The sequence below is a fragment of the Mycetomoellerius zeteki genome, unplaced genomic scaffold (assembly GCF_001594055.1).
Source record: "Mycetomoellerius zeteki isolate Tzet28-1 unplaced genomic scaffold, Tzet1.0 scaffold64, whole genome shotgun sequence".
NCBI lineage: Eukaryota > Metazoa > Arthropoda > Insecta > Hymenoptera > Formicidae > Mycetomoellerius > Mycetomoellerius zeteki.
In genome coordinates, this window is record NW_017257654.1 from 744,581 (window position 1) to 757,896 (window position 13,316).

General features: G+C 33.0%; 3 protein-coding genes across 3 annotated transcripts; 1 reads left to right on the forward strand and 2 right to left on the reverse strand.

Moving 5' to 3' along the window:
- Positions 1-423: 423 nt before the first annotated feature.
- Positions 424-2,461, reverse strand: Ppib (peptidylprolyl isomerase B (cyclophilin B)). Its single transcript, XM_018457580.1, has 4 exons — positions 2,302-2,461; positions 1,871-2,078; positions 1,146-1,330; positions 424-937 (listed from the first exon to the last, which is right to left on the reverse strand). Exons 1-4 carry the CDS (start codon positions 2,374-2,376, stop codon positions 803-805), a joined length of 603 nt encoding a protein of 200 aa, XP_018313082.1. The 5' UTR covers positions 2,377-2,461; the 3' UTR covers positions 424-802.
- A 3,381-nt stretch (positions 2,462-5,842) lies between these two features.
- LOC108728735 (peptidyl-prolyl cis-trans isomerase FKBP8) lies at positions 5,843-9,007 on the forward strand. The gene is made up of 5 exons (XM_018457472.1): positions 5,843-6,629; positions 7,087-7,803; positions 7,874-8,070; positions 8,183-8,481; positions 8,615-9,007. The coding sequence occupies exons 1-5, from the start codon at positions 6,603-6,605 to the stop codon at positions 8,920-8,922; spliced, it is 1,548 nt and encodes a 515-aa protein (XP_018312974.1). The 5' UTR covers positions 5,843-6,602; the 3' UTR covers positions 8,923-9,007.
- Positions 9,008-10,243: 1,236 nt separating this feature from the next.
- On the reverse strand, positions 10,244-13,265 carry LOC108728743 (zinc finger protein 729). The gene is made up of 4 exons (XM_018457485.1): positions 12,988-13,265; positions 11,556-12,693; positions 10,918-11,483; positions 10,244-10,840 (listed from the first exon to the last, which is right to left on the reverse strand). The coding sequence occupies exons 1-4, from the start codon at positions 13,015-13,017 to the stop codon at positions 10,244-10,246; spliced, it is 2,331 nt and encodes a 776-aa protein (XP_018312987.1). The 5' UTR covers positions 13,018-13,265.
- Between the last annotated feature and the right edge of the window lie 51 nt (positions 13,266-13,316).

A 13,316-nucleotide genomic window follows, 5' to 3' on the forward strand; every position in this document is an offset into this window, starting at 1 on the left:
GATGTATGTTTGATATTTAACGAAAGCGAGAAAGAGAGTTCTAGTGCAGTCTAGTGCAGGAACAGAAAACAGACCAATAATTGCAAATTGCATGAATCCGGTCCAATCCGGTTGTTGAACTGCCATTTTGAATATCTTTTATTTAAAATATTAAAAGAATATTTTAAATAAGATATTCAAAATTTTTCAAAATTTATGAATATTTATAATTTTGTAAAAATTGATAAATTTTGGTATTTTTATGATGTATATATATATATCATTGATATTGTATTAATAATTTTTTAAAAATATTAATTTTGAGGTTTATATGTATATAATTATTTCTTTCTAATTTGGCCTACACATTTATCTTATCAATTAATTCGATGAAGCATGCGATAAGGTTTTCTTATGTAAGAGAAATAAAGTCACGTACGACGATACTTTAAACAACTTACATTTATTTGTGAATGTAGAAAATCTGTTTGCGTACAAAATGTATCGTGCAATGCGAGTTTTACATAGTTTTTAACAATTAGAATAGAAACAATCATTCTATTACTTATTGATCGTTGCTTTAACACTTTATGACCTTACAAAACGCTGTTTCATTGATATCGCTGCTGAGTTATTCTCCCTATTAATCCCGTCATTAGAACACTGTTAAACAGTTACCATGACACAGAAATTATCGTTAGTGCCACTCATCCATTTAGAAAAAACCAACAAGGCTGTCAAAAACCATGCAGTTCCCAAGAGATCGTTTTGTATAAGAAATAAAGAAATAAAGAATAATGAGGCTGTTGGCGAATGCTGAGATTTACTCAGTGGCGTCATCCTTAGATACACTAAATGGTTCTGTCACAGTCTCCGCGCCGCTGTCGGCGATGACCACGTCTTTGCGTGGCTTATCTCGTGAGTCGGTGCTCGTTTGCTCAATTTTGCGCACTATATCCTGCAACAGAATAATAAGTATAATTACAAGTCTGCTCTTTTTTTTTTGTTGAAATTTTTTCATCTTTTCTCTTTTTTATTTCCCAAATGAAGAGGAAAAATGAAAAAAAAAATGAATGAAAAGGAACTTTGTATTATTAACGAAATAAAATAAAAAAGTGAATTCTCAATAAGTTATTGTAATAATAACAAGTAGATGATGTTCTTACCATTCCTTTGATAATCTTGCCGAAGACGACATGTCTACCATCAAGCCAAGGTGTTTGCTTAACCGTGATGAAGAATTGAGATCCATTGGTATCTTTGCCAGCATTGGCCATGGATAGCCATCCAGCGCCATAATGCTTCAGCTTGAAGTTTTCATCCGCAAAACGATCCCCATAGATGCTGCGACCTAATGGACAGATTATAGATCAGCAATCAGAATCAAGTGTATCTGCGCTAAACCAGGCTTGTCCAAAATTCAGCTCGCAAGCTAAACGCTGGATGCTTTCCATTTATGTCCGTTTCTACCAATGTAAATTAACTTTAATTTCGGTCCAGCTTACTTTTTTTTCTAATTTTTAGTAGAAAGAGTTAGTTGAACCAAGATTAAAATTAAGCTACATTGGTAGGAATGGACATTAATGATACAAATCGACACAACCATCGTGTTCTATTTTTCTTGACATTCAGTAACAAGATAGAACGTTACCTGTATATACATCTGTGTCATCAAAAAGCATCTGCTATCACCTCACCTTGTCTCATTAAACGAGACAAATAAAAACCAAAAAGAAAACAGATGCTAGAAGCTAATTATGGGACAGAGCTCCAGTGTTTATTTTTTTTGTTTATTCTATCTTGCTAAACAAGACAATGAAGAGGTGAGAATGTTAGCTCGCAAGCTAATTTTTAGACGGTACACCTGTCCTAAACAATTAAAAGTAAAGACCTCCAGTGCCATCTCCCTTTGTGAAGTCACCTCCTTGGATCATAAAGTCTTTGATCACTCTGTGGAACTTGCTGCCCTTGTACCCTTCACCTTCCGGCAACTTGGCCAGCTCCACGAAATTCTTGACCGTCTTCGGAACAGTTTTGCCGAACAGACCGATCTCTACTCTACCCGCATCCTCATCACCGATTTTGATATCAAACCATACCTAAAAATTTGATGAATTATTCATTAATTAAAGTGAAGTAAACGATTCTTTGTGAGAGAACTCGGCGAATATACGCTGCTGGACAAAGACATCGTTCGTTCGTAAGTGACGCACGGATCTTTCCATACATGCAACAGAAATATCTCGCGCCGGCGAAGTGCCACGTATTCACAATTTATATTTTGCAGATTATATCCAAGTATATATACTTCTCACGTTATACCTTATCGGTGACTTTCGGCCCATTGCTCGCGCAGGAGACAACGGTTATCAAGCCTACGAGTAGCAGCAGCCTCATGATACTATGGACGATGAAAGTACCACAACTGTCTGATCCTGCAGTGGTCTGTCAGAGTGGACCACTACCGGATGCGACGGTGCCTCGAGTACGCGTGTGCACGCTTAGAAATGTGGGAGCGTCCAATTGGCCCGTTTCCCCGGCGGTAACGTAACGAGCGAGTCATCACGAGGGCCCGCGAATATGAGAATAAATGAACAAAGTGTATTTAGTTGGCTCAATTTGGTTGATAGTCAACTATAACTGCAAATCGCAGACTAGTACGAGCTTTAGGGCACGAATGTGGACGATAAATTGACAATTTTCACTTCTGACAGTCCCTTTTGATTTGATTGAACTGAACTGAACCGAACAGTTCATTCGGGGTCATTGACTGTTGCCCGTTTCTACGTGTAAATAAATTTTGGGTTAATTTATTCTTTATTCTTTTCTAATTTTTAGAGCTGGAGAACAAAAGAAAAAATAAATTAAAGTTAATCTGCACTGGTAGAAATAGATATTAATAAAATAATAGATCAATTAAGAAGATATAATATGTGCAATATAATTATTTATAGAGTATTATAGAGTAACAATATTATAGAGTATTATCCTATACAGCACCAAATTTCTAAAAACGTTCATAGAACATTTTAAGAATGTACCAATATTCTTAGAACGTTCATATACGTTCTATTAATATCATGTGCTATCTGGGATAGAGTAACAATAATTATTTATAGAGCTTTAATTACTATTATCAAATCAATTTACGACGATCTTAAATACAAAACTATGAGTACCACTTTTAATACAATAATTGCAATCAATAGTACTTTTACTATTAAAATCAAATTAATGCCTGTTTTTATCAATGTAGATTAACTTTATTATTTTCGGTTTAACTTGCTCTTCATCTTGTTTTATTTTTTAGATCCTAATTCTTAGGATTAGAAAAAGCCGTAGAGTTGAACCTCCCCAAAAGGTTCCCCAACAGCACAAAACAATATTGCAATATTGCATATATAATTATATATATATAACATATATATAATTAAAATAAAAAAATTATTTGAAAAAATTGACAATCTATCGTACTTAAGTCCATAATATTGGTCTCAAAGTATATTTTTTATTTTTCGATTCTTCGTCTTTCTGCTCGAAAAAGAGAATCTGCTTTTCTTGCGTGTATTAATTCGAATTCCTATCCTCCGAATAATCGCCGATTTTTCATTACGCAGCATCTAAGATTTCAATGTTTGCACTCAGCAGAAAAAACAGCATTGCAAATGTAAAAATTATTCTTTAACATATTGATTGATCCTGCTTTTAATTCACTGGATCTAAATAATATATAAACCAACAATCGCAAACAATTTTACAACAGTTGCAAAACTGCACTGAACGCAGCAAATCTTGAATTGTCTATAATTTGATGCATTTAGAATTGAATCGGAACCAACAAATAACGACCGGTAATGATAATAATCGATGAGTACGCGTTCGTTTTTGCCTATTTTTTAATTAAATTACTGATAAGGAAGTATTTTCTTTTTTTTATAAAAATCAGAAATTATGCATGTCGTTAAGAGTTTCTTTAAAATTTTGTCAAATTTTATTTTTACTCGATGATCAGGGTACTTGAACAGATCAAATTTTTGGCAACGGAAAAAAAATCATTAAAAAATTTTAGAGTTCTTTCAAAGCAATTCAGACGCAAAAGACATGGCCTTTGATATATCGTATTACGTCCTTGGCAAATGCGAAGCGACATGAAGTATTGCGAGATTTAACTCGCGCGAAAGTTCACAGGTGTCACGAAGTACATTTACTCGTAAATAGGTTACGTACGATATATTTAAAATACGGTATATTTAAATATCAACTTATCGAGGAGAGAGATTTTTCATCGTGATGTTCAGATATGGATCTTTCAGTCTGTATTTCTCAGAAATTATATAATTGATAACACCAAGTCTTTTTCAAATATTTATAATCTCGATTGATAAAAATAATCAGTACTTATCTGTTATTCAAGTTCATCGTCGAAAGCAAGTAACGGACACTATAATTATTTTTATCAATTGAGATTAAAATATCAGTCGTGCCTCTTTTTCAAATTCTAGCTGAAGCATTCTTTTTCGTAGATAAATTATCTCGATTTTTTATCCCAATTTGTTTGTCATTATATAATATTCAATTAATTTAATTTTTGTTTCTTGTACCATTTTACGATGGCTGCGTTATTGCACCATTCTATTTTCGTTTTATACCTAATGAACGATAAATAATAAGATAAAAATAAAATAATACAACAGTTGATAGCACAGCTGATTACATTTCCAAACGGATATTGGCTGCGTTCAGCAGAAAAGGCAGCTTTAAAACTGTCATAAGATTCTTAATATAATTGGTTCTTGCCGTTAACTTCTCTTAATTTCTCACTGCATCTAAATATGCAAACTAATCATATTAAAAAATCTTACAACAGTTGCAAAGCTACTTTTTCTGCTGAACGCAGTCAAAAATCCATTGAATTATCCATTGAACTGCGTTCAAAAACTTCACCCGGATGCTCTCAAGTATTATTATTTATCTTTATTTAACAATTCGGCGAACAACAAGGATAAAATGTAAAATGCTAATAACCTGAATTCCTGAATTCATCCCTGTACATCCAACGTACAATAACCAATGAGAAGAACCGTCTACTAGGGATAAAGGAATTCCTAAAAACCACGCGTTCCTATTGGGACATCACACGTGTGAACTGGTATGACTCTTCATTGGGTGCTTTCCAGCAAGGACATAGGCTACGTTTACACCGTTCATTTAGGCCGCAGCCTACAATAGATGTCTTTGTTTATCCTGTATATTAAACAAAGACACCTATCGTATAGGTCGCGGACTAAGCGCGCGGTGTAAACGTAGCCATAGTCAGACACTGTAACACAGTGAGTCGTTTCATCCTTGTTTAACGTTGGCAAATAACAAGGATGAAACGACTCACTGTGTTACACGATGACTATGTTTACACTGTGCATTTAGGCCGCGACCTATACAATAGATGTCCCATACAGCACAGAACTTGCAGCAATAACGCTGCAATATTACTGCAACATGCAACATTGCTGCAATGTTGCAGCATTGTTGTTGCAACTTTTGTGCTATAGGGGGTCCTTGTTTATCCCGTAGGTTAAACAAAGACATCTATATCGTATAGGTCGCGGACTAAACGCACGGTGTAAACGTAGCCAGTGTCTGACTGTGTCCTTGCTGGAAAGCAAGGCTGCTTTCCTTTTAAAAGACAGTCGACACAAGTATCGTTTTATCTTTGTCACTCTCTGAATGTCCAAGAAGGATAGAACGACGCTTGTGTTGATTTGTGTCATCAAATGGAAAGCAGTGACAGTGTCTGACTATGTCCTTGCTGGAAAGCATTCATTATCCACATGCGATTTGTGTAGTACGCGTATCTACGTATGCGTAGAAACGATAGAAACCGAACTAATAAAAAAATCGTACTTTCACCCATTCATATTTTCATCCATTTCTAAAAAATCTACTTCAATTACATTCAATTAGATAACGCTATAGATAATTTTCTATAAACACAAATTCTCGATCCCTCGCACAAATAAAGTTTTCGGCCCGGTTGCACCAACGTTACTTCGACTTTAAACGAGGCTTAAAACTCGCTCTATCTCTCCCACTCTCTCGGCTTTAAACAGAGAAAGTGAGAGTTTTAAGTCGCTTAAAGTCAAAGTAACGTTGATGCTTATCGGGCCTTACAGTAATATTTACATCGTCATTTATAACATTATGTTTGTAACAATATTTATAACGTTTATGTCTATATTCTTAATGATGTAATAAATCTTAATTACTCAAAACATGGTATTTGTATCTTTATCCTTCGGAGATCTTACTGGCTGATTACCGATTTGTTACATGCACATTTTTTTAATAAGTTTTCTTGTGAGTCCTGAACAGAACCTTTACGAATTAACAATTTTCTTTACGAATCGATTTTCTTCGAGAATCTTCAAGTTTTGTAACGATTCGACTATCGACCCAGTAATTATAGTTTCCTACAGTTTGCTTTCGAACGGACGCACGTGCGAGTTTGTCGCATTGTCGTGGCATTCGTGGCATCCGTGGTATTTTCCGACGGACCACAACAGTGAACTGAGTGAACAGAATTCGTACGAGAAGTTGTTTCTTCTCCAGCCTGATTTTTCTGAATAATGACCATCACACTTTACACTACTGAGGTACAAAAAAGAGAACGGAAGAATATAGTAAAATTTTTGTTTTGTTATTCAATTGAAACTTGTTGAAGCCGGTTTCTTTAACGGTTTTATCGCGAAACATAAGAATTTCTTTCGTCATTGTGCTTAATCATTCTCATTATCACAGTGCTAAGCGCTCGCAGCGCTCAGCCAGATGCTAAGAACAAGATTATACAGAATTAATTTTTAGTTTAAAGCAAATCTAGAAAAGCATTCAGCGTTTAAGATTTTGAGAAAACTTGGAAAAAATCGTCACGCGAAATTTTCATGGTTAAACATTCCAGTAAATTACATGTTCGATAACTTTATATTAGACGATTATGGAATGACTGTTATGTAGATATAATTTTATTTTTGCGAAAAATCGAGAAAATCCATCATACTTATAGAAACATAATTTATAGGGTTATTTTATTGAAGTAATTTTTATTTGCCTAAGATGAATGAAAGTATGTCGTCGGAGGAAGAAGTGCTGACTGATGTTTCTTGCGAGATATCTAATTACGATAACAATGGTGAGGTGTTACCTCTTAAATCCTCTTCTTTAGAAGATCAACCTAAGGGAGATCAACTTAAGCAGGATCGACCTAAGGAAGATCAATCTAACGAGGATCGACCTAAGAAAGATCAATCTAACAAGGATCAACCTAAGGTAGCTCAACCTAAGGTGGATCAACTTAAGGAAGATCAACCTAAGGTGGATCAATCTAAGGAAGATCAACCTAAGATGGATCAATCTAAGGTGAATCAATCTAAGGAAGATCAACCTAAGGAAGATCAATCTAACGAGGATCGACCTAAGAAAGATCAATCTAACAAGGATCAACCTAAGGTAGCTCAATCTAAGGTGGATCAACCTAAGGAAGATCAACCTAAGATGGATCAATCTAAGGTGAATCAATCTAAGGAAGATCAACCTAAGGAAGATCAATCTAAGGAGGATCAATCGAAGGATGATCAACCAAAGGAAGAGTGGTTAGATATAATTGGCAATGGTCAGCTGATGAAGAAAGTTATAAAGAAAGGCACAAAAGATGTAAAGCCAATACGACACGATACATGTATAATAAAGTTTATTGGTGTGCTTGATGATGGCACAGTGGTGGAAGATCATGATAATGTTTCGATACATTTAGGAGATTTTGATGTAGTACAGGTATTATAATTATTATTATAACATTGTATTATAACTGTCAGTATCTTGTTTACAATACATCAAACTACAGGGATTAGACCTAACGATTGCATTGATGGAATTGGGTGAAATTGCTGAAATAAAGATCGATCCTAGATTTGCTTATGGCACACGTGGAGAAGGATCTATACCACCTGATGCTACTATTACATACACAATTGAATTGAAAGCAATAGAGGATAGTCCTGATATAGAAAGTCTAAGCGTCAACGAAAGAAAAGAACTAGGGTAATCATTTTATTTATGACCTATATATATATATATAAAATTGAAGGTTAAGACTCTATGTCATTTATCTCTTTAATTTCTTTTCATCGTGTTATACATTATTTCTTTATAGTAACAAGAAACGCCAACGCGGAAATTGGTGGTTTGTTCGCAAGGAGCTTAATTTTTCAATACAGTGTTATCAGAGAGCATTATCGTATCTACAAATAGATGGTATGAATTGGAATGAAAATAAAGAATCAGGGCCGATTACCGATAGCCAACTGCAAGGACTGTTGGATGATTACATAAAAGTGTGTAACAATTTAGCGGCTGCATTCATTGAGATAGGATCTTACAACACAGCTTTAGAAAATGTAGATAAAGTTCTGAAGTATCAACCAAAAAATTTAAAAGCACTATTTAGAAAAGGTAAAAAATTTTGCCTAAACTTCTTATTGTTATTTTGTCTTTTTTTTTTAATATGTTAACTTTTTCATATTTTTGAATTATATTTTACACAAGTGTATATATATCTCTTTACATATATCTGTATTGTTTATAGGAAGGATATTAAAAGCTAAAGGGGAATTAGGAAAGGCTTATATGATTTTCCTAGAAGTGCAAAAGACAGATCCAGATATGAAGTCGTTACAAACAGAATTAATGATTTTAAAAGAAAGAATTTCAAAACAGACTGAGAAAGAAAAGTATCTGTATGCTAAAATGTTAGGTATAAATAAAGAGACTGATAAATCGTCAAAGAATATAAAAGTAGAAGAAAAAAGTAAAATCGCTAAAGGAATTCTATGGACTGTGATTGGAGCATCTGCTGCTGTCATTGGTATACTTGTACACAGATTTGTTTCATGAAGAAAAAAGAAAATGAATAAAGATAAACCAGAGTTAATGAGGTGCAGGACAAGTTGTATTCTTTGTATTTTAATTAACAGAAATATATAAATATATTAGGTTTTTTAATTACATATCAAGTTATATATTTCTAACGATACAAGCATGTTTGATGAATAAATAGTAAATATAAATGCATAAAACATGATTCTCTTCTAATTATGTTTATATATATATGTTGTATATATTATATGTATATGTTTACACATACAATACACAGAATTTATAAAAGAATTATTGATTTATATTTACGTCATAAATAATTCATATAAGATGTTTATGATAGTTCACACTTATTACTGGTTTATACTTTTGTATTACAAATAATAATCATATAACTTTATGATGGTTGAAACATATATACGTGTTACGATTTAATGATAGATTATTCAAAATCATGAAAGTTTACAATTTTCTTTATATTTTAACATGCTCTATTAAAGATACACACGATTGTTGAATCCTTTAATCTTGCACAGTTGGAGATCGAACAAGTTCTCGATTTCTCCTAGGCTTTGTACGTATTTTAAATACATACATGTGCAAAATGAAAATATATGTATATTAATAAGTTTCATTTTACATATGCATTGTCGAATAGAAAATGTAAAATAATGGAGAAGAATAAGGTAAAAGAGAAGGTATTGACCTTTTAACTAGCTTAATTGATCAGGACTTTGATTCAGCTGTACGTAAAATTTAGATCTGTACAAAAAAATGTTAAAAATTTAATTTCGGATTAATATTATACGTATATATTTTCAATTAATCTCAAATATTTAATATTAATTATGTTTTTTAAAGTTGAACTAACATACATTTAGATTAATGTACATTATTATGTTGCATTTGTAATTTTTTTAATGTAAAATAATTTATATATATTTAATACACGTATTAACTTAGTGCATACATTCTAATAGTTCAATAAAGTTTTACATTTATACATCTTAATGAAATAATACCTTATATAATATATAATATAGCTCTGTGTGAAAATATTTGTTAAAATATTTGCTATTATACGAGGTAATAAAATTTTTGTACTTTGAAAGAATATGTATTTATTTATTTTAAAAAATTAAAATGTTAAATTACATCTTGTGGTATAAAAAAATAAATTTTATAAAATTTAATAACATAGTCTTCGTTGTTAACAAAATAAATAACTTTATATTTTAATAAAATACGATAACACATAATGACATTTTAAATGTGAACAACTATTATATTACCAATTAAATAATATACATACACATACGATTTTTCATACTATAAATCTTCAAATATTAAGGAATGCTGGAAACTCGTGAGTTAAATAGCTTTCTATCATTTCCATCTTACTATTATTACTTACAAGCGGGAACGAACCTTCAATATTTTCCAACGACATTTCTGAATAATTTGTATTGTCATAACACATTTGATCGATATTTAAAAGACTATTTTGAAAGTCTGTATCTGGATAATCGGGTAAATTCAATATTTCATTGCAATTTGTTCCAAGTTGATTAACAAGTTCATTAGTAGATAACAATTCCGAATTATTGGTAATTTCTACAGTAAGCACTTGTCCCGTGTTTACATCTACCAACGAGAAAACTTGAGGAATAGACTCGACGATAGATAAATTTGTAGGTTCTAACGACAAGTTCGGGCATTCCGAGTTTTCTTCAGGATTTAACGATGGTTGTATTTCCAGTTGCGAATTAGTATTTGCAGCCTCTTTCTTTACATTTATAACAGAACAATCTTTCTCTTTATTCTTTGCAATTGAATCACATCCCTTTGCGGCTTTTACTTTATCAGTTTCTGATCTGTTTGGTTTATCTGGCACTGGCACAAGATGACCATCCTTTGTTTTCATGAGTTTTACCACCTTGAAATTGTAATTACAATTATTTATATACAAAATATATATTTTAAGATGAGACTATCACAAGAATTCTTTTTTACCTTTTTCTTTTTTTCCAGTGTAATTCTATGACAAGTTTCCATGTGACGAGTGAGATGGTGCGAGCGTTTGAACGCGGTGTTACATTGCATACAGGCAAACGGCCGATGTTGCTCGTGCGACAATTTATGTCTTTTCAATAAGCTGTTTCTCTTAAACGCTTTGCCACATTCTTCGCAGATGAATTGTCGCTCCTTACTATGTATATAAAGTACATGATCCTTGAGGATGCTGACACTGGTAAACGTTTTGCCGCAATGCTCGCATACGATATTTCGCTCTTCTACGTGCAGTTGTTTGTGCCTATCTAGATCTGTCCGTCTGGCACACTGAAAAGTACACCCATATATATTACAGACGAATCGCTTTGCGCCCTTGTGAATACGTCTGACATGTTGATCCAGAGCTCTTTGAGTAATTAATTTTTTGGAACAGATTGCGCAGGAGAATATAGCCCTTACAGGTATATCCTTGTTAACTTTATTAAGATGTAACGCAGACTCCAAGTGTCGAAAATAGTCGTCTTTTTTTACAAACGAGTGTCTGCAATCAGCGCAAAAATATGGACCTGTAAAATAACATTATTAGATAAATACAAGAAAAATGAACTGTCCATTAATAAAATTTTAATATTCATTACCATTTGCTGATTCTTGCTCGCTTAATTTTGGGATATGAACCGCTTTAAAGTGTTCATGCACCTTCTTCTTCGATGCAAAAGTAATATCACAGTGTGGACACTTATAGTTGTCGTGATTCTGAATGTGAGATACATACGTCTGTTTGATACTGAACGTTTGTGAACATTGCTGGCATTTGAATTGCCTTTTCTTACAGTGATTCTCCTTGTGCTCTTTTTCATCTACATCCACATTTATCATATCTCCGCAATCCGAACATACCTTGCCGTTTTGATAGGTATGCTTCGCTCTATGACGGTTCAAAAGGGCGCGTTTGGGAAAACTTTTCGGACATACGTCGCACAAATGAGGATGCCTAACTACCCTTTCTCCATGCGCGCGAAACAAATGGACATCTAAATGCTTTCGTCTGGCGAATTTTTCATTACAGTGAGGACAGTTATTTTTTTGATGGCCCTCCAAATGACGATCCAAGTGTCTTTTATATCTAAACGTCATTAGACATTGCTCACACTTTTGAAACTGTTCATCTCCATCTGATAACTCCAGATTATTAATTTTTATTTCACGTTTCAATTCGGATATAATACTTTGATTTATATTACTGACATCTTTAGTGATATTAGAATCTGTATCTGTATTATTTTCTGTATAAAGTTTGATAGAACAATTGTAGTTCTCTATGTTCTTACTTTCTAAACATTGATCTTTGTCGAATGTATAGGATTCATTATTATGAACAGTTGTTATATCATCTGAATCTTTGCTGTTTGAAAAATTTGAGAAATTCAGACTCATTGTGTTGAAATGTTGAATCGAGTGTGAAATATCAACATTTATAGAGCTGCCTTGTTTTGTTTTTTCTTCTTCATTCTTTATACAACTTGTAGATTCCTCGGTATTTTGTAGGAATAAGCTTTCAATTTTCATAAAATTAAAATCAATACTATTCAAATTAACATCGTCTAAACCATCTTCCTGTAAACTAATGTCTGTGACACCTGTAGAATTAGCTGCTAGACCGACCTCAGAGTTCTTATTCTCAAGATTGCTGATGCATTCTCTCAGGTAATCATAGCTCTCCATTTCACTATTCTCCGTACACACATTTGGAATAGTATCTAGTGTGGAATAATCCTAAAAGACAAACAATATAAAGTCTAAAATCTACAATGTATTCTTCACTTTCTGTTTCTTGCTTTTTCGCTCTTTATTGACTATTTTATTGACAAAATTGTCTGTTCTGAAATTTTATCTTGGGACAACAGCTAAGACAAAAAAGACAAGTGAAAAAAAGTGGTAAAATGCAAGAAACAGGAAGCAAAGATCACAGATTAGACTTAAATGAAATCTATCTAAAGAGGCAACCGCGGCGGTGTGTTTCATAATAGTAACTTCCATACAGATATTTCATTATTTTCAATTTCTCACCTCGTTGTCGAACAAACGTAGCGTCATCATTCCGAATTACTGGGTCTCAATAATAAAAATCTGATATTTATACGTGAATGCGATTGTTACACATCAGGAAAAGCTACATTTAGCTTGTAAATCACTTAAGTGGATTTATGTCCAATATTCATAAAATTACGCGAATTACTTGAAGCATTCGTAGTATAATTGCACGACACATAACCTAAAAAGAGCTGAAAAGTACGCAAAAAGCTGAAAACGCCATGTACTGTAGATGTACATGTTGCACATGCATATTGGAAATATGGATTGCGCTACTTCATTTGATGGAACGTAAAAAGGAGGAT